The 19482-nt window shown below is 39.1% G+C and overlaps 3 protein-coding genes across 5 annotated transcripts; 1 reads left to right on the top strand and 2 right to left on the bottom strand.

Annotated features, from left to right (window-relative positions):
- Nucleotides 1–914: 914 nt before the first annotated feature.
- Nucleotides 915–5823, bottom strand: LOC306852148 (josephin-1-like). The gene is made up of 6 exons (XM_079388811.1): nucleotides 5672–5823; nucleotides 4539–5241; nucleotides 4323–4451; nucleotides 2779–2973; nucleotides 2601–2687; nucleotides 915–2113 (listed from the first exon to the last, which is right to left on the bottom strand). The coding sequence occupies exons 2-6, from the start codon at nucleotides 4820–4822 to the stop codon at nucleotides 2089–2091; spliced, it is 720 nt and encodes a 239-aa protein (XP_079244937.1). The 5' UTR covers nucleotides 4823–5241; nucleotides 5672–5823; the 3' UTR covers nucleotides 915–2088.
- Nucleotides 5824–8454: 2631 nt separating this feature from the next.
- On the bottom strand, nucleotides 8455–16552 carry LOC306851889 (X-ray repair cross-complementing protein 6-like). Of its 3 annotated transcripts, none has more exons than XM_079388378.1 (12): nucleotides 16288–16552; nucleotides 16043–16155; nucleotides 15791–15932; nucleotides 15464–15715; nucleotides 15205–15391; nucleotides 12575–12761; nucleotides 12296–12464; nucleotides 12001–12162; nucleotides 11763–11892; nucleotides 11458–11558; nucleotides 11259–11375; nucleotides 8455–8860 (listed from the first exon to the last, which is right to left on the bottom strand). In XM_079388378.1, the coding sequence occupies exons 1-12, from the start codon at nucleotides 16355–16357 to the stop codon at nucleotides 8658–8660; spliced, it is 1833 nt and encodes a 610-aa protein (XP_079244504.1). In that variant the 5' UTR covers nucleotides 16358–16552; the 3' UTR covers nucleotides 8455–8657. The 3 variants fall into 3 exon arrangements, with proteins under 3 accessions (XP_079244504.1, XP_079244505.1, XP_079244506.1); XM_079388379.1 differs by having other exon boundaries at nucleotides 12001–12158; nucleotides 12292–12464; nucleotides 16288–16543; XM_079388380.1 differs by having other exon boundaries at nucleotides 12001–12095; nucleotides 12292–12464; nucleotides 16288–16543.
- A 156-nt stretch (nucleotides 16553–16708) lies between these two features.
- LOC306852233 (desumoylating isopeptidase 1-like) lies at nucleotides 16709–19006 on the top strand. The gene is made up of 6 exons (XM_079388942.1): nucleotides 16709–17034; nucleotides 17240–17261; nucleotides 17425–17494; nucleotides 17587–17696; nucleotides 17858–17980; nucleotides 18081–19006. The coding sequence occupies exons 1-6, from the start codon at nucleotides 16947–16949 to the stop codon at nucleotides 18169–18171; spliced, it is 504 nt and encodes a 167-aa protein (XP_079245068.1). The 5' UTR covers nucleotides 16709–16946; the 3' UTR covers nucleotides 18172–19006.
- Nucleotides 19007–19482: the final 476 nt, after the last annotated feature.

Below are 19482 nucleotides of genomic sequence, written 5' to 3'. Positions count from 1 at the left end.
GCCCAGTCGGAGGTCCTGAGCACTCTGGAGAAGGTTTTCGTCCAGGATATCCCTGTACTTGGCCGCATTCATCTTTCCCTCGATTGCAACCAGTCGTCCTGTCCCTGCAGCTGAAAAACACCCCCACAGCATGATGCTGCCACCACCATGCTTCACTGTTGGGACTGTATTGGACAGGTGATGAGCAGTGCCTGGTTTTCTCCACACATACCGCTTAGAATTAAGGCCAAAAAGTTATATCTTGGTCTCATCAGACCAGAGAATCTTATTTCTCACCATCTTGTGGTCCTTCTGGTGTTTTTTTGTGTCTTGCACTGAGGAGAGGCTTCCGTCGGGCCACTTCTGCCATAAAGCCCCGACTGGTGGAGGGCTGCAGTGATGGTTGACTTTCTACAACTTTCTCCCATCTCCCGACTGCATCTCTGGAGGTCTGCCACAGTGATATTTGGGTTCTTCTTTACCTCTCTCACCAAGGCTCTTCTCCTCCGATAGCTCAGTTTGGCCGGACGGCCAGAAGGGTTCTGGTCGTCCCAAACGTCATCCATTTAAGGATTATGGATGCCACTGTGCTCTTAGGAACCTCTTAGGAAGTACAGCAGAATTTTTTTTGTAACCTTGGCCAGATCTGTGCCTTGCCACAATTCTGTCTCTGAGCTCTTCAGGCAGTTCCTTTGACCTCATGATTCTCATTTGCTCTGACATGCACTGTGAGCTGTAAGGTCTTATATAGACAGGTGTGTGGCTTTCCTAATTAAGTCCAGTCAGTATAATCAAACACAGCTGGACTCAAATGAAGGTGTAGAACCATCTCAAGGATGATCCGAAGAAATGGACAGCACCTGAGTTAAATATATGAGTGTCACAGCAAAGGGTCTGAATACTTAGGACCATGTGATATTTCTTTTTTAATAAATCTGCAAAAATGTCAACAATTCTGTGTTTTTCTGTCAATATGGGATGCTGTGTGTACATTAATGAGGAAAAAAAAATGAACTTAAATGATTTTAGCAAATGGCTGCAATATAACAAAGAGTGAAACATTTAAGGGGGTCTGAATACTTTCTGTACCCACTGTATCTGCTCTTTAATTTAGGATAGGGTTCCTTCGCACATTTGGTGGTCCGTAGCATCTAGAATAATGAAAACCCCTGGTGTGAATTACATGAACAATATAGAAAAGCAGCGCCATACTGTATACATACAAAGACATTTTTAATGATGTCACAGCACATATTACATCATACATAAAGTGCCATCATAAGCATTTTATTTAAATGGAAAACAATGGCATGAGCACATGTTGTCCCCGTCCCCCTGAAAAATGGGTTGTGGGGATTTAGATTGTCATGGCAAAGGAATCTACTCATCTCTACAGTATTACAAAGCACCCTGTGTCTGGACATGTGGAATGTTCCTTTTAAGTTGTAGTATCTGATTCGAGTGTCTATAATCTTTTTGAAGTGTTTTCCATCATATGTTGAAGATCGTGTTTAACAAGTGAAATTTAATCAAGTCAGATCTGAAGATAACCTGAGATGCATTATTAGACTTCCCTTTGTGTAAATCTGCTCCCTCTGTAAACAGTTTAAGGCCATGTTAATCCAATATCAATCAAAGATTAATAAACTTTGCAAGATTTCAGAGACCTCAATCTTTCCAACTCTTATTTCAGCATTTGCCATTTAAAAAGTACATACAACCGTTTCAATTAACAACAGTTTTTGGCAATTGAACTTTTTTTTTTTTACACTACCAACACTCGCCTGTTTTATTTTCCTACATGTAGTCTAGGATTCAACAAGTCTAACCTTAACTGTTTATCAAAAAGAGGGTGTCCAGAGCAACCATTTAAGGTAAGAGATTAACAAGTGACCGTTTCGGTAACATATGTTGTAGGAAACTAACACAAAACATCCAATTACTGTGGTGCCATGCTGTACTGTGATACACAGGAAACATATCATCTGTCACTATGCCATTAAATATGTAAAAAACGGTTAAGCAGGGGCTACTGGTGTTCCTTCTCTAAATCTTCAAGTACATGCACTAAATAAGTACATATGCACCCCTGTGTTAAAATCCAGTTGGTCAAACAAATACCTTTTTCGGTGACCTGTAAGGTGTGGCAGACAGTTCAGACGATCACATGGATGCACAGGAAATCACATGGAAAGAGAGAAGTGGTGAGGTTGACAGGTGATGCACGAGGAGAACACATCACTAATAATTCCATAACCCCTCACTTTCAAGTCAGAAAACAGTACAAAGTAAAAGAAACAATGTATAAAAAAATGCATCAGAATCCCAAATACCAAACAAAATTCTCTGCGTAGTGTTTTGTTGTCTTGTGATAACCCTGTGTGTGTGTGTCCCTTGCTGCTTCAGTCTCCATGGCAAGAGTCCAGCGGTGTGTGAGAGTGTGTAAACAAGTCTGAGCAGTGTGCTTTCGTGACTAGTTGAGTGCAAGTCCATTTGCTCTTTAAATGGGTCCCTGACTGAACCTCACATTTCCCTCCTGAGCATGAATTTGAGAAACCTCCAAAACAAAAACAAAAAACAACCAAAAAAAAATAATCCAAAACATTCATCAGTTATCAGACCTCCACGTCTGGTGGACTTCCACCTCCTCTGGCACAACCAATAGGAGTTCACAGCTCTTCCCTCGAAGCTGGTGATGCAAAAACTTCCTGTGAAACAATCAGAACGATAGCTAGAGGGGAAAAAAAAGCTTGGCATTGAAACAGACTGTTAGTTTTCCCTATAGCATTTCGCACTTACCTCAGTTCATCAGCTGTTCCGATAACATGAGGACTGCGCAGTTTGGAGTCCAAATTATAGTAGACTCCTCCCACTTCTCGAACTCCAATCCAGTGTTGCCGCTTGAGGGGCAGTCGCAATGGTCCCCAGCGCAGATTGGATGGCACATTCAAGATGAATCCAGTGACGTTTAGCAGTGCAATACTGCCCACATCCCTATAGCATGAGCATAGGAAAAATACAAAAAAAGTCACATCTGTTTTCATTTATTAAATAAAAAAAGCAAAAAAAAAAAAAAATGAATGCAATTCATACAATGCTTGAATACACCTCTTCTATGCTAAATAGGTTTTTAATTTCTGAAAATTATAAAATTAAAAAATATGAAAATATAATAAAACTAAAAGGATAGCCCACCTAAAAATGAAAAATTCCTTCATTTACTGACACTGACCAAACTTGTATGACTTTCTTCTGTGGAGCATAAAAGAAGATATTTTACAGAATGCTGGTAACCAAACAGTTTCAGTTCCCATTGTCTTTTATTGTATTTCTAGTCTATACGATGGAAGTGAATGGGGAAAGTTTGGGAACCAAAACTGGTTGCTTACCAAAATGTTACAAATATCTTAATTTGCATTCTGCAGATGAAAGAAACACGTAGAGGTTTGGAATGACCTGTATGCATTTCATTTTAGGGTGGACTATCCCTGTATTTTCCTATATTTTGTTCATAAAATGTATACCACAGTCTTGGTGTTAAAAAGGAATAATTTTATTCTCTTTAACATCTTAAAACTTTCTGTTTGCCTGAGACAAGTCATGTGGTGCATGAAACAGGAAATTATATCATAAAGAGGAACCTGGCAGAGCCTCATGACTGTGTGTTATGGTCAATAAGTTTCTTAAAATATCAAATAACTTGACCTTCTATCACAAAGCAGGCCATAAAATATCATGACATAAAATATCATGTGCTGTGACCAAAAATGAAATATTTATAATTAATGCTTCAAGACATTTAAAAAACTAATCCTAAAACAATCTTGAAAAATATTTGTTGACATTTTTTTGAAAAGTGATTAAAGTCACCATAAACTCAAAATTCACAATACTATTTTTATATTGCCGTGTTCATTATAAATGATACATCCATTTTTTTTTTGTATTCATGTGCCCCTGTAATGTTCAATCAAAAACAAAAATTCTCCCTCTCCCTTGCAAAGCCATCTCATCTCTGATGACGTGCACCAGTGTGAGGACGGGACAGTAATCCATCCCATCCAGTGACCTGTCACTCATGAAACTGCAGCAATTTGCAAACGAAAAGGATCAAACGATCCAATCAATTTCCAGTGGACAAAATCAAATCCCTCCTTTCAGTTTACAGTTTTACTTGGCTACACTTAACAATATAAAAGAAACTTATGTAATTTCTGTTTCATGCTGAATTTAAGATATGTAAATTTTTTAAAAACCATATGAAACAAACATGAATTCAAAAAGAGATTTTGCCACGTTTTGAACTATATTTCTGAAGGCTTTAAAACAGCATGATCAAATACCTTCTCTTGTCCCACCAAACAGCCTCAAACCCACGTGTCTGCAATGCAGCCATGATGACGTTCACATCATAGTTGCCATTTCCCAGCATGTTTTTTTTGTGAGGCGTTACCAAAGTGCTAGGGGAGAGCCTGAAAAAGAAAGATAAAGCAGAAGTGTGCCCAAAAAAAATCCCAAATTAGATCACCTCAGTAACAACACTTAATCTTAGCACTGACCTCTGGTAGATGTCCTGAAGTGCATCACGGCTGAAGGCCGCTCCGTCCTGGAAGACATTGTTTAGGGCGTGCAGAGCGCACAGCTCCCGATGCTGCTTTTCATGATAAATGGCAGGAGGTTGTGACGAGGTGGGGGGCGTTCCAACATTTGGCCTATCCTCCAGCTCGGACCCGCGTCCACTGACGGCTTCTCCTTTCTGCTTGCTGACCTTCCATGGCATACAGCCCAGCTCCTGAAACCCCCCGACCCCCCTCCCCTTACCAGAACATGGAGTACTCCCCATTCCTGCTGCTATGTCACCAATATCATCTCCACAGCAACCTCTCAGCTGCTTGGGATGAGAGGCAAGGGGAGGGGAGGTAGCTACTGGAGTGAAAGGTGAGCCAGCGCACCTTGCAGTGAATCAGTGAAAAGAACAAGAAACAAAAAAAACACAAATGGAATCCGGTGGATCTTCTCAGAAGCAGATTCGATCATGTCCTCTTTCTGTGCTCTTCATGTTGTTTTTGCACAAAGACTTGCCAAGCACCATAGTAACCACTAGGGCAGAGCAGTTCTTTCCATTTTGGCCGACATCAGGGTGGAAAAGACTTACAGCATAACTTATACAGCTGGCTGGGACTAACGTTAAATGGGTCAGCAGTGCAGGACCCTGGCAACTGCCATAGTAGACCTCCGTGAGAACCTCAGAGATAACCTTGGCTTTAGAGTCGAAAACAAACAACAAGGGAGTGATCATAAATCTGATAATTAAAACAGAACAGCAAATGCTTCAACCCTGAACATCAATTAACGTTTAACCGAGTGGCAAGTCTAAACACGAACCCTTTTGACACCTATAAGGCTAATGTGCAGTTGTACCCAGGATGACTACACTGGGAATGGCTGTACAAAACTTCCTGCCAGCTGACTGGATGGGTGTTTATGACTTATTCACGGACAGAAACGATATAGAACACTTCGTACACAAGTTTAATAAGATAACTTAAGGCATGCCGTATTTTTGTTTGGGCTTCTGAACTACTGCGTTCAATCAGACCAATTTGACACTCTGGCTACGTGCTACTCGTTTGATAGCAACGGACAAAATAACACCTTTCAAAGTGTCAGTGTACTCCTTCCTAGCACTTACCTCTGTCGGCAAACGATATGTTACAGGCTGGGCAGCTTTCGTTCCTCTAACTTGGCTTTCTCGCGTCCACTCCTTGAGTTGTTTATTCCTTTGTCTCTTGTACTTTTTCCTTGCAGCTTTCTCTGGCTCAACGTGAGCATGCGCAAAACGTCATTGGCTTTCCGCTGGCTTGCGTCACGAGCAGGTTGCATCCCATGGGACTGTCAAACACGTCTCGGTCGCCCACATGCCCCACGTTAGGAAATTAATAAGAGACTTCCTATTTCTTTTTGGAGACATTCATTTTCCTTTTTTTCCCCCCTGATAATAGTTTTTTTTGGTTTGTGTAGGGGCTGTATAAACAGCTCTCTAGTTCTGCTTTATTGGTTTAGAAGAAAATAAAATGAAGACATACATTTAGATCTGCTGTAATTTCAAAAATCTGTGGAAAATGAGTAGTCATCCTTCTGTTTGTTTTCATTTCTTGCTAATGTGAATACAAATGACAATGCCCGATTACTTCATTCCAGGTGTTATAGAAACACACAAATTAGTAAACTGTTTATTAGTTGTATAACAAAATAATAAAGTATCAGATATTTTCTCATGCCTAGGCTGGAGATGGAATCTGTATTTTTCTCCCCACTATTTTTAAATTAAAATCAGTGGGATGGATTTAAAATAGATTTGAAGTCGCTGTGAGAATATTAAATGTTTACTAAACATGGATTTGTTGAATTATATTTAGGATAGGTGTTCAATTTATCAGGCATAAATTCTGTCATCTAGATGACCAAAGTATCAATGGACAACATTAAGAAAAAAATCCATATTAATTCAAGTTAAACCAAAGTGTTTAAAGATCAAGATGTTTGATTAAATTTCCTCATTTACTGTCTTGTATTAAATCAGGGGCGTAGCCATCATTTCAAAAGTGGGGGGGACGGAATGTCTAGTGTTATACCTGTTTTTTTGTTGTTGTTTTTTTCAGTTAACCCTTGTCTAATTGACAGGTTTTATTTTTAATCATACCTTTTCGCTTAATATGCTTTATGATTATATTATTATATGATTATAAAATAGAAGGAAAGAAAGAGAGAAAAAAGAAAAAGGAAGAAAGAAATACAACAGCTTGTCACTGGGACAGTACCCTTAAAAGCACATCTTTGTACCTTATTTACCCCAAAAAGTTACTCTAATGTATTAATATGCACCTTTTTGAGTATAAGTTACAAAGATGTCCTTATAAGGGTACTATTGTTTACATATTTCTAATTGTATTTTGTGTGTTGTATGCACAGTACATGACACACAGTAATGGATACTTGCACATTCACATACTTGTTTATTCTGTTCTGTTCTATTATACATTAGTCTGATTAGTCTATGTTAAAAGAAATATCTTATCATAGACAATGCTGTAAATAATCTTTACCTCTGAAGCCTCACTGAAACTTTCTGCCTCATTCACTCTCATCTATTCACTTCTGCCTCTGTCTATAGCAAATAAAGTAGTGTTTGAAACATGTACATACAGGAAATAGTGACATACAGAAGAAAATAACTAATTAAGTACACTGCTGGACAATAACCAATCATTTGTATCCTAAATTATTTTTAACACTTTAGAATGATAAACACATATTCACTATTAACTATGATCTTTGCCTCAATACACTCTTAATTTACTGCTTATTAATAGCTTGTAAGGTAGTCGTTGTAGTTGTTAAGTTTAGGTATTAGGTATAATTATGGGATGCAGAATATGGTCATGAAGAATACAGAATTAATATGTGCTTAAGTACTAATAAACAACCAATATGCAAGCTATTAATTGCATACTGTAGTTAAAAATGATAGCTGAGAAGTTGTTCATCATACTAATGTTATTTTTTATTTTTCTATATTTGACTAATTATGTGTTTTTTATGATTGGTCCATATATAATCCTACAAACGCTTGTGTATTATAGACGTTATAAAATGTAAAAACAGCCAGGTGTTAAAAGCCACTCTTCTCACCTGTCACTGTGTGTCGTCCTGATTCTGTCCTAACAAACCTAGACTGACTGTTTCTTGCTCATTCTTGACAACACATAAAAACGTCAAATTAGTGCAATAATGACAGAGCACCCCTAAATGAAGATCGATCCTGTATCAGATTAGTGCTTGCATACTTGATTGAAATACATCATGTAGAATTGGCAGAGTGTCACAATGCTGCAAACGCTGTAAAATCTCAGTTCAACATTATCTTTATTCTTATTTGAAGGGTTCTGATAACATACATATAAGTTAAAATAAAAGACGTTACAAAAGAGTTACGGAAAAATACACTGAAAATAAATAAGTGCATGTTTGTCCAGGCAGCTTTTTATTTCTCCATATAATGAACATCAAAACTTGCTAATTATTTAACAAGAGCAATTTCTTGCCGCTTTGAACTCATCTCGACCTCTAATGAATGATACAGCGCGGGACCGCGGGCGCGAGCCTGGGCATGTCGTGACGTCATAAACCGAGTGACTGATTGCCATGGAAACGTAAACGTCATATATAAATTATCTTGTCTCTTTGAATTTTAAATCATTCTGCATTTATATACATTGCTCCATTAAAACCTCAACATGTCGAGAACACAACTGTCCGATGAAAAAGTGCGGGGGACGAATTTACTTTTTATAAAAAGTGGGGGGGACACGTCCCCCGCGTAATCTACGCCCCTGTATTAAATCATGCCAATGCTGGTGAGGCTTAAGAAAAGAATAAGAATATAAGGTGAAATAAGGACATTAAATGCTAGTCAAAATTACAAAATTCAAGCTTTTATTACATCCGTTATGACAACAATCACAATGCTGAATGGAATTTTGCTGTTAGACAGGAAAGTCATTTAGAATGAGCAGAAATACAAATCTTTCTGTATTTATTCTATGAACAAGTATGTAATGTAAGGCGTCAAGGTCCCCCCCCCACCCCTCCAAATATGGGCAAGGCCTTAAGAACTTTTATTTGGAGAAGTGCATGGTCAGGGCATCTATAAGCTCCTGTTTCTTGGTTCCTGTTGTACGTATTCCAAACTGCTTGCATGCATCTTTTAGCACAGGCACTGTCAGTTTTCCCAAGGTGCCTTTTTCCACATGGTTTTTCAGCTCATCCTCGGGCATCTCAACTTTTGGCTTCTTTTCAGCACCACCACCACCAGATTCAGCTGGGCAAGAAGAAAGAGAAAACTCAAGTTAACATTATGTTACTGTCAACTTCGAACATTTCTGAATGTAGTGGCACGGTGACTAAAACAGGACAGCCAATCTACAGAAGTTAGAAGTAATTTCCATTGCATACTGAACCATGCTGCTATGTCTTTGCCGTATCCCATAGTATTATTATGTATTGGGCATGTTAAAAGGACAAAACAAATTCCACTCAATATGACAACATAATTATTATTAATTTTATAATTAGAATAAATCAAATAAATACATTACTGCTGCAATAATACTATTGCACTGTAAAATAAGTATCATGATATGAGTAGTTGATATTTCATGATCATTTGTTATTTTACAGATCAGTAAAATTACAGTAGAGACTCTAGAGCAGGGGTAGGCAACGTCGGTCCTGGAGTGCTGCTGTGCTGTAGACAATGGTGGCTCCAGGATTTTTTTGTTGGGGGTGCTAAGGGGGGGCTTAACAGTTCAGAGGGGGTGCTAAAAAACTAATTCAATTGAGAGAAAGATGAACGCCTAGACTTTAGCTATCATTTTTTTTATACACAGCAGCTTCGAAAAAGGCATATTTAACTTTTTTTCCTGTGGTATTAAACTTCTCATATGCCACTGTTATTAGTCATATACTAGATGCCAACTGCCAAATACGACACTTACAAAGAAATATAATTTATAAACGAATAAAGAAAAGAGAGAAAGTTGGGATTTTTTCTTTTTTCAATTCAATAAAAACATTTTTTTTTTAAATAATTCATAAAACTATTTCCACACGGGCACACATTGCGTGTGATAACCTCCCCGTGCATGGATAGAAGAGATAAAAAATGAGCAATATTAAGAAGATTTAGCATTTAAAGGACGTGACCCATACTTGGAATTTGTGCTCTGCTTTTAACCCATCCAAGTGCAAACACACAGCAGTGAGAAGTGAACAAACACACACACAGACACTGTGAACACACCCAGTGCAGTGGCCAAACCAATGCTGCGGCGCCCGGGAAGCAGTTGGGGGTTTGGTGCCTTGCTCAAGGGTCTCACCTCAGAGGTATTGAAGTTGGAAGAGAGTGCTGGACATTCACTCCCCCCACCGACAATCCCTGCCGGACCTGAGACTCGAACCCGCAACCTTTGGGTTACAAGTCTGACTCTGTCCATTAGGCCATGACTACCCTTTTAAAATAGGGTATTTGATTACTCATTGAAAATGTTTTTAAAAAGATTTTTTTTAAACGGGTCTATAAATTTATACAATGAATTATAGGCCTATAATTAAAATTATTAACACTGCAGTCATCAGTGAAAATTCAGAGCAGCGTTATTTCAGGCACTGATTTTCAAAAACAACCTGTTTAACGCGAAATACGTTTCTTCTCATGTTTTTCACTATACGAGCCACAAAAGTAATATTAAGGGAATCATTTAAGACAGTTATATACCTTTATCACCATATGTTAGAGTAGATTTGTCTCTTGTTGTCTCAGACAGAATAAGCACCGTTAATGCAGCGTCAGCTGTCATTTTTTTTACTTTCACTTTCTCTATAGTGAATTGACTGATGTTCACCGCCTTGCGCAAAGTTTGCACGTTGCTTGACCCCACCCCCATAATATCAATTGTTTACAGGCCACATATTAGACACTTTTTTTTAGGTATTTAATGTTTATTTTTCAATGTTAATGAGAATGACACCGAGAGTTAAAAAACAGGAAAATCATTTGGAAATCCTTGGGGAGGTCGTGCCGGGGCTAAGTAAGTTTCTGATGGGGCTATAGCCCCGTCAAGCCCCGGCCTAGCGCCACCAGAGTTTAGCTCCAGGCTACAGGCAGGTGAGTTTTTTTTCAGAGTTGGAGCTAAACTCAGCATCGGACATCGGCACTCCAGGACTGACATTGCCTATCCCTGCTCTAGAGCCTCTTTTTTACTGACAGATTTATAAATGATTGTCAATACAATTTTGCGAATATGGTTGTCACGTGCTGCATTTTCAAACGCACATTATAAGTGGCCCAGCACTTGCAGTAATGGAATTCATGTGGAGCCTCTCAGAGACATTAAATCACTGGATCATGGGCTGCTCGCGTGTAAATTAACACAGTGCCACACTTCATTTTGAAACATGCAGTGGCCAGCTGGCAACTATCACCATTTCATTTGTTTGCCAACAATGATTTGTTAATTGTGGACCCTGGCTGAGATTCTAAGGGTGTTCTGCACAGAGTGGTTTGATGGTGCCGCTAGCTTGTGCAGTGCTGTCGGAAACTATCTATACAATAAATAAATGTATTTGAAAATGCAGCGTTTTTTTTCATCAGCTTGAATACAGAAACTTACATCCCTGACTCATGCTTTACATTAATGTAAGACCATTTAAAATCTCACCAGGTTTGCGTTTAACCGCAGGCTTCCCTTCTGGGTTATAATCAGGAGGATAGACTAAATCTTTGAACTCTTGAGCCAGTGGTCCAAGACGAACATCCATCATTTGTACCTTGGGCACTGAGGGAACACAGAGTGTGAGACAGTAATCAAATTAAAAATAGCATTATCCATTAAAAACATTTCAGATCTCAAGAAATACTTGTTAAATCCTCAATGGGCTCGGGTTCAAGCATATTCAGAGCCAAAGCCTCCAGGTTCCTGTAGTGCTGCTGGAGCACTGGGTTTTCAAATGCATCGCTCCTAGAAAAACATAAGATTTAATCAAATCAAATCAAATCAAATCACTTTTATTGTCACATCACCACAGCACGTGTTTTCTTGGAGCTCGCGACACGGCTGCCATGCTCGGCGCCATCTTGGTTTTATACTTTATTTACAGTACGAATTAACTACGAGTACATGACTGAAGAATGCACTGGGTACAACTTGTAGAAAACCACACACTTGTATTTAAAACGGAGCTTGTGCACAATCTCTTTCATCTTGTCCACCTGCTCATCAGAGGCTGTGGGACCCACGTGAGCATCCACAGTGCGTATGTCATCAGCAAAGGGAAGAAATATCACATGGAAGCCTAAAATATAGGATCCCACAACTTAATATTACTATTTGAAAGAGCAATTAGCCATACAGATGAAAGTAATGTTCAGTGTAAATGAAAATTGTTCAGTCTTGCAGTTACCTGGAGGTGTTGCCTGGGTTTGACTCTGATCCAGTTCTTCTCTCTGGGGAACTAGTGCCACAAACCGAGGTGGAGTGTTACGACGAGGGATGTATCTGCACAATGCAAATACATTTTTTTCACTGCACTTCAAAAGCAGAGCTGTAAACATACAGGAGCTTCCTATGGTAACCAACAGAAAAAATAAAGAACTGCACATCAGCTTTCCAAAATGAGCAAAACATCAATTAATAAAACAACTGGATTGAACTGAAAGAGGTGCTTAGGCTCAAGAAATCAGCAAATGAAGACCTGCCTGATATCTGCTCTTCCTCAGGGTGTATGAAGAGAGCGGGCCGTATATGATGGTGCAGTTTGAGACGGTCCATGGGCTTAAACCCAATCAGAACCAAACCTGGATCATCAAACTTCTTAATCTCATCCACCTCATCCTTTTCCATCACAATCTGTTTCTTCCCATAAACCTTAATGGAAAGTAGTAAATTTTGTATAAGAAAATATGGTAACTTTTAGATAAAAGGGACACAACGAGCAAATTACAGTAAAGCTTTGTGATAGTGTTGATTCTGATTACCTGTGCCCTCTTCATATCATTTGGCAAAAGTATCCCCCCATTATGGGCATGGAAGTAACGGGTTTTGGTGCGCACTGGTTCGTTAGTATCTCTGTGAAGCTTGACAGCAGAAGGTTTGATGGCAGTCCTGGCCAACACATATACGCCGACTGCCAGATTGACACCTTCTCCGAGAGAGAATGTTAACCTTGAACACAATTAAAAAGTATATATAACTCTAAGAATTGCATTCTGGAACTATTCTGATCCAGAAACTATATTTTGCAATTTTTACATATGGTCAAGTAAAGTGAAACTTTGCATAAATATTGCAAAACCCAATGTTAAAAAAACAACTATTTTTAATAGGGATGCACTGATTGTTTAAAAACAGCTGACAATCAGGGCCGATTATATCCTGTAAATCAAAAGGGGTGGAAAAACGTGGAAAATGTGCAACTTGTGTGTAGAAAATGTCTCAATCAGTGTTTCAACCAGAGAAAGATATTAATAAATAGCTTATGAACAATGTCACTTAACATTGCATTTACCTCAGTAACTTTATAAAGTGTCCTAGTTGGAAGTGAAGAAGTGAAGTGACATACGGCCAAGTATGGTGGCCCATACTCGGAATTCATGCTCTGCATTTAACCCATCCAACGTGCACACACACACACAGCAGTGAACACACACACACCGTGAACACACACTCGGAGCAGTGGGCAGCCATTTATGCTGCGGCGCCCAGGGAGCAGTTGGGGGTTTGGTGCCTTGCTCAAGGGCACCTCAGTCGTGGTATTGAGAGAGCGCTGTACATTTAACTAGAAGTTTAATGTAAAGGTTTGGGTTCTGTTTTTAATTTTAAACTCATATTATACACTGAACAAAATTATAAACGCAACACTTTTGTTTTTGCCCCCATTTTTCATGAGCTGAACTCAAACATCTAAGACTTTTTCTATGTACACAAAAGGCCTATTTCTCTCAAATATTGTTAAAAAAATCTGTCTAAATCAGTGTTAGTCCATCCAGCTCACAGGTGTGGCATATCAAGATGCTGATTAGACAGCATGATTATTGCACAGATGTGCCTTAGGCTGGCCACAATAAAAGGCCACTCTAAAATGTGCAGTTTTATCATACAGCACAATGCCACAAGTTTTTAGGGAGCGTGCAATTGGCATGCTGACTGCAGGAATGTCCACCAGAGCTGCTGCCTGTGAATTGAATGTTAATTTCTCTACCATAAACCATCTCCAAAGGAGTTTCAGAGAATTTGGCAATACATTCAACCGGCCTCACAACCGTAGACCACGTGTACCCACACCAGCCCAGGACCTCCACATCCTGCATCTTCACCTCCAAGATCGTCTGAGACCAGCCACCCGGACAGCTGCTGCAACAATCGGTTTGCATAACCAAAGAATTTCTGCACAAACTGTCAGAAACCGTCTCAGAGAAGCTCATCTGCATGCTCGTCGTCCTCATCGGGGTCTCGACCTGACTGCAGTTCGTCGTCGTAACCGACTTGAATGGGCAAATGCTCACGTTCGATGGCGTTTGGCACTTTGGAGAGGTGTTCTCTTCACGGATGAATCCCGGTTTTCACTGTACAGGGCAGATGGCAGACAGCGTGTAAGGTGTCGATTGGGTGAGCGGTTTGCTGATGTCAACGTTGTGGATCGAGTGGCCCATGGTGGCGGTGGGGTTGTGGTATGGGCAGTCGTATGTATTGGACAACGAACACAGGTGCATTTTATTGATTGCATTTTGAATGCACAGAGATACCGTGACGAGATCCTGAGGCCCATTGTTGTGCCATTCATCCACGACCATCACCTCATGTTGCAGCATGATAATGCACGGCCCCATGTTGCAAGGATCTGTTCACAATTCCTGGAAGCTGAAAACATCCCAGTTCTGCATGGCCAGCATACTCACCGGACATGTCACCCATTGAGCATGTTTGGGATGCTCTGGATCGGCGTATACGACAGCATGTTCCAGTTCCTGCCAATATCCAGCAACTTCGCACAGCCATTGAAGAGGAGTGGACAACCTAATCAGCTCTATGCGAAGGAGATGTGTTGCACTGCGTGAGGAAAATGGTGGTCACACCAGATACTGACTGGTTTTCGGTGGATGGATTATCTCTGCAAAGGAGAAGTGCTCACTAACACAGATTTTGACAGATTTGTGAACAATATTTGAGAGAAATAGGCCTTTTGTGTACATAGAAAAAGTCTTAGATCTTTGAGTTCAGCTCATGAAAAATGGGGGCAAATACAAAAGTGTTGCGTTTATAATTTTGTTCAGTGTAGTAATGCACACAATGAGAGGTTCCCTGTATAGATCACAGTATTAGACAAAACTAAAGTATTGGTAGATGTCATTCTATATCATCTGGGAAATTTAGCATCAATTCTTGATGGACAAATCCTGCATTATTTTTTTATTTTTTATTTACATCACAATAGGAAAGAAATGAACTGATGACCATAGGGACTTGAAAAATGATCATCAACATGTTTGTCTTTTTCTTTGCATTAAAGCAAATTGAATTAAAATCCAATTACAAACACTACAGAAAAATATCACCTGCTGTAGGACAAGCAATCTGGTGAATGATTTGACATGGTCAGTGCATTTACCGGCTTTGAGATCTTTTCTTTAACTCTTTAGCTCTGACCCTCTTCTGCAAGTCCTCGAGTTTCCTGCAGGGCTCAATCTGGAGGCCAAGCTCGCTTTCATCTTCTGGAGGGCTTACAATGTCACAGAAGAACAGGGAAACATCAAAACCTCCTGGCTTTGTAAGGTGCATCAAGTCTATAACCACACCTGAGGAACAACAGAACGGGTTATAAATTGCCCATCAGTAAGACTGTAATTTTCCCCTTCTATTCAACCTACCTGTCTCTTTAAGGTCAGCAGCCTTTGTACGAGCCTGTCTGTCTTTAGCACCGTCTCCTCCGTGAGGGTCATCCCTGCAAGTGAAGATCATAAGGCGCTTGTGTGACAGTCGCAACTTGATGTCACTGTAAAGGTTGGAGCAGCACCACAGAGCTTCTCCGAGGGATGTTTCCCCACTGCCCAAGGTGTTTTCAGCAAAATTAGCTCCTTTCTCACCCAGCAGTTTATCAATATCCAGTACACGTTGAGATCCTGAAAAGAGTATCAGTACATGAGAGAAATTCACCACCATATACGCAATCTGAAAAGCACAGTTAGTTTACCCACCAGGTGAATCCAAGTCGTGGTAGACGTAGACATGCTTGAAGGAATTTCTTGGATTCTTGCTCTGCTCAGTCCCATAGAACACCAAAGCGACCAGGTCTTTGTCACTGCTTATGATCTTACTAGTGTACACACTACGTACACACTAGATACAACAGAGAATAACGTCTATTAGACATGCACTGGAGAAAAACACAAGAATATTTGGTGAAACTAAAAGATAATGAATGAATAAATTGGTAAAGTTTGACTCGCCTGCATAGTCATGTCAAAATTTGATGGCTCTCCATCCTCACCCTTGATGAACATCTCTTTGGATGCATCAACCAAAAACACCAGACTGTCGCGGCCACTGATTTTGTAATCACCTAATAATTAAAAGTAATTAAGATTTTCTTATTTAATCACATCTTAATTTCATATAAGTTAAGTTTAATGGAGTGCAAAGCGTGCAATTTATATCACAGAGGACAATTGCTAGTGCAGTTAGCTATGCTAACCTCCAGAATCCTCTTCGTCCTCCTCAACCTCATCGTCTTCGTTTTGATAGTACTCCCTCCACTCCGCCATTACTCTTCGCTTTCGCTAAGAATCGTTTCAGGGTTGCTTTCAATTAAATTTGGGGAAAAACGAAGCAAATTTTCTTAAATTTCAGCTTAGGCATGCACTTTTTCTTTTCAGCAATAGAACTTTGTATGCCTTGTCTTTACAACCGCGCATGCACGCATCCAGTCAGTGCGCCACAATTTGAGTGACAGCTCCAGTAGCGTATCAGAGACGAGTATCGAACGGCAAGAACCAATGGCGAGACAGATCATGTTTGACAGATGTATCTGTGCTGCCATTGGTCGGGTCCCAGATGAATAAGCACATTTGTCATAAGGTCATAACCGGTATCAAAATATCACTGTGTCACTTTGACTAGGCGGACGTGAACGCTGCGGCGGATTTGTCAACAACCCGTGGTTTATTATTTTCCTAAAATAATTTAAAACTACAATGAATGTGTTCCTTATGTGAATGTTTAATGCGATGATGGAAATGTGAGCCAGAAAAACAGCGGAGTCCGTTTTGTCGAGTTCAATCAGAGCAAGAAACTCAAGCTAAGTTTCCGTTTGCTAGCTTGTTTGTAAACACACGTTTGTCTAAAGCCGTAGCGATGGCGGATGGAAGTTCTTTCAACGTGAAGTTGTACATTTATGACCTGTCAAAAGGACTGGCCCGTCAGCTGAGTCCCATGATGTTAGGTGAGTTCTGCAGCTATCCGGATAAAGTTGTTCAGGGGAGGTGGTGATGCTTCTACAATAGAAATATAAGTTTTAGTGTTGTTGAGATGGCTTTTGCTTACTTAAGTCAAAGTGAAATAAGATATTTTATACATTCTGGATAAAAATTCACCTTTGGAAGTATGTGAAGAAATCGCTGATTGCAATTCGGTATCTACATTGACAGGAAAGCAAGTCGAGGGAATATGGTGAGTATGTTTAATATACTGCAAAATTTAATATACTGAGGAGTCCAAAGGTTTGAGGCCACTAGTGAAAATGCTTCTTTTTTTGTATTTGGTTAAACTTAATAAACAGTTGAATTTAACAGGTCTTTGTTTTAATGTATTATTCTTGGATTACTTAATGAAGGCACACCTCTATAGTGATTTATGGGCAAGAGTTTTTCTTTGGAGGAGGAGGCATTATGAGCTGCTCTCCGGTAAGAGACATTTGTTTCTCAAGATATCTGAAAAGTAAAAGTCTATGTTATTCTGTAACCCATCATAATTATGAAATGGTGTCATGTTTCAGGGTGGTACTATTGTAGGTATGCCTGATTCCACAGTGGACCTTGGAAACACAGAAGTTCCCCGAGACCTTTTTCAGGAATATCTGTCTTCGCTCAGGGAGTCTATTTACAGGTCAGTATATCTTTCTTTTTCTGCATTTAACAGGAAACCGCATTTTTGCCTAGTTTAGTATGCAAAGACAAAGTATGGCATTGGTTTTTGAGAAATCTCTCATAATTTTTAACTACAGAAATGACATGTACAAACCCGTACTTCATCCTTTTTTTCTACAGACCTGAAAAATACCACATCTTTGAACACAACTGTAACACCTTTAGCTCTGAGGTTGCAGAGTTTTTAACTGGAACTAAGATTCCCTCGTACATCACTGACCTCCCATCTGAGGTGCTCGCTACGTAAGTTTGCCCTTACAACTTTACAATCAAATTTGTTGTTGTTGACACTAGTGGTAGTATTAGTAATAACTGGATTGAATTGCACTTTCCTTCTGCATAGACCTTTTGGACAAGCACTCCGCCCTTTTCTCGATTCAGTCACCATCACTCCATCAGGGGACAATGGCATGAATGGATACGGCCAGTGGTAGATCTGGCTGCATCTAAAAATTTGTTATTACAGCAGTCAAGAAACTTGTGTATCAGACTTAGAATAATAATAATAATAATAGTTTACTTAAGTTTCACCCATTGTGCCTATATAAATAGCATTTATATAAAAGCAGGTGTTCCAGATTTTCTGCTCGGTGCCTTTTCAAACTCAAGTCATGAGTTTTTCAGTCTCTTGAATTTTCCATCAGTGATCTGCGGTGTAAAAACAATAGACCAGTTTGTCTATATAGTTGACTTTCCAGTACAGGATTTACAGTTCCACTGGTACAACCTACTAGTGGCAACAAAATGTTAGCTATAATAACCCCTGTGGATGTTTGAAATGTAAAATGTATTTTATAAAACTACAAAGTAGTATTATAATTACTAGGCAATTGTTTGCACTAATCTTTAAAAATTTGGCCAACTTTTTTTAATCATTTAAATGTACCAAAGCAAATTGTATCAGGGTTCCCCTCAACAGTCTATAGGTGTCTCTGTTCTACCACTCAACATGATCTGTTACTTCAGATGCTTTAAGAGGAATAGAGGATGAGAATTAGGCTGCTAGTTATTAAAAGTATGCTATAGTGATTAATACTGATTTGAGGAGTCATTTAGAGTCCCTTATTTATGTGTAAATTAACTAGACAATTCGTGCACCTTTACTGTTTACTGTGCTTTCAGATGTCTAACTCGGTCACTCTTTCCTTAATCAGTCACTTCCTTTGCACTGATTATTAACTCTTTCTGTGTTGTTATTTAAACCTTACCTTTACTCCGAACAACATTTATATCAATCCTAGAGTGCCATGAATTATATATATATATATATATATATATATATATATATATATATATATATATATATATATATATATATATATATATATATATATATATATATATATATATATATATATCGAAGAGAGTTTAAGGGGATCAGTGACGTCGCAAGAAGCACAGTGTCCCAGAGATGAAGCTAATGAATATTTTATAAAATGTGCAGGTGTCCCCAGCAATGGATCCAATAGGAAAGTTGTTGTATTTTAAGTCTTTTGACTCTCCAATAATGTGGCTTTGGTGACCATTAATGGTAATTATTCGACTAGCAGTCTGTAATTCATAACTAAGTGGTTTGATGGTAAATGGTCTGAACTCTCTAAAGTCCATATAGGACCAATGCAATCATAACAAACACATTAGCAATGAGACATTTGTATGAATTGTAACTGGTTTATGTGAACCATTTGTAACTTGAGATGTTATAAATGAAAAACATTCCCAGTAGTAATGTCACAGTAAGATTT

This window comes from Barbus barbus, assembly GCF_936440315.1.
Source record: "Barbus barbus genome assembly, chromosome: 32".
In the NCBI taxonomy this organism is placed as follows: domain Eukaryota; kingdom Metazoa; phylum Chordata; class Actinopteri; order Cypriniformes; family Cyprinidae; genus Barbus; species Barbus barbus.
This window is presented reverse-complemented; position numbering and strand designations above follow the sequence as displayed.

Coding starts and splice junctions, on each gene's coding strand:
- LOC306852148 (XM_079388811.1), bottom strand. CDS start 4,822: ATGGGGAGTACTCCATGTTCTGGTAAGGGGAGGGGGGTCGGGGGGTTT. Junction 4,452..4,538: donor CTTCAGGACATCTACCAGAG/GTCAGTGCTAAG, acceptor TTTCTTTTTCAG/GCTCTCCCCTAGCACTTTGG. Junction 2,114..2,600: donor GAAGTCCACCAGACGTGGAG/GTCTGATAACTG, acceptor CACACCTTACAG/GTCACCGAAAAAGGTATTTG.
- LOC306852233 (XM_079388942.1), top strand. CDS start 16,947: ATGGCGGATGGAAGTTCTTTCAACGTGAAGTTGTACATTTATGACCTG. Junction 17,697..17,857: donor CTCAGGGAGTCTATTTACAG/GTCAGTATATCT, acceptor TTTTTTCTACAG/ACCTGAAAAATACCACATCT. Junction 17,981..18,080: donor CCATCTGAGGTGCTCGCTAC/GTAAGTTTGCCC, acceptor CCTTCTGCATAG/ACCTTTTGGACAAGCACTCC.
- LOC306851889 (XM_079388378.1), bottom strand. CDS start 16,357: ATGGCGGAGTGGAGGGAGTACTATCAAAACGAAGACGATGAGGTTGAG. Junction 15,392..15,463: donor TGCTGACCTTAAAGAGACAG/GTAGGTTGAATA, acceptor GTTGTTCCTCAG/GTGTGGTTATAGACTTGATG. Junction 12,163..12,295: donor TGAGGAAGAGCAGATATCAG/GCAGGTCTTCAT, acceptor TGGTTACCATAG/GAAGCTCCTGTATGTTTACA.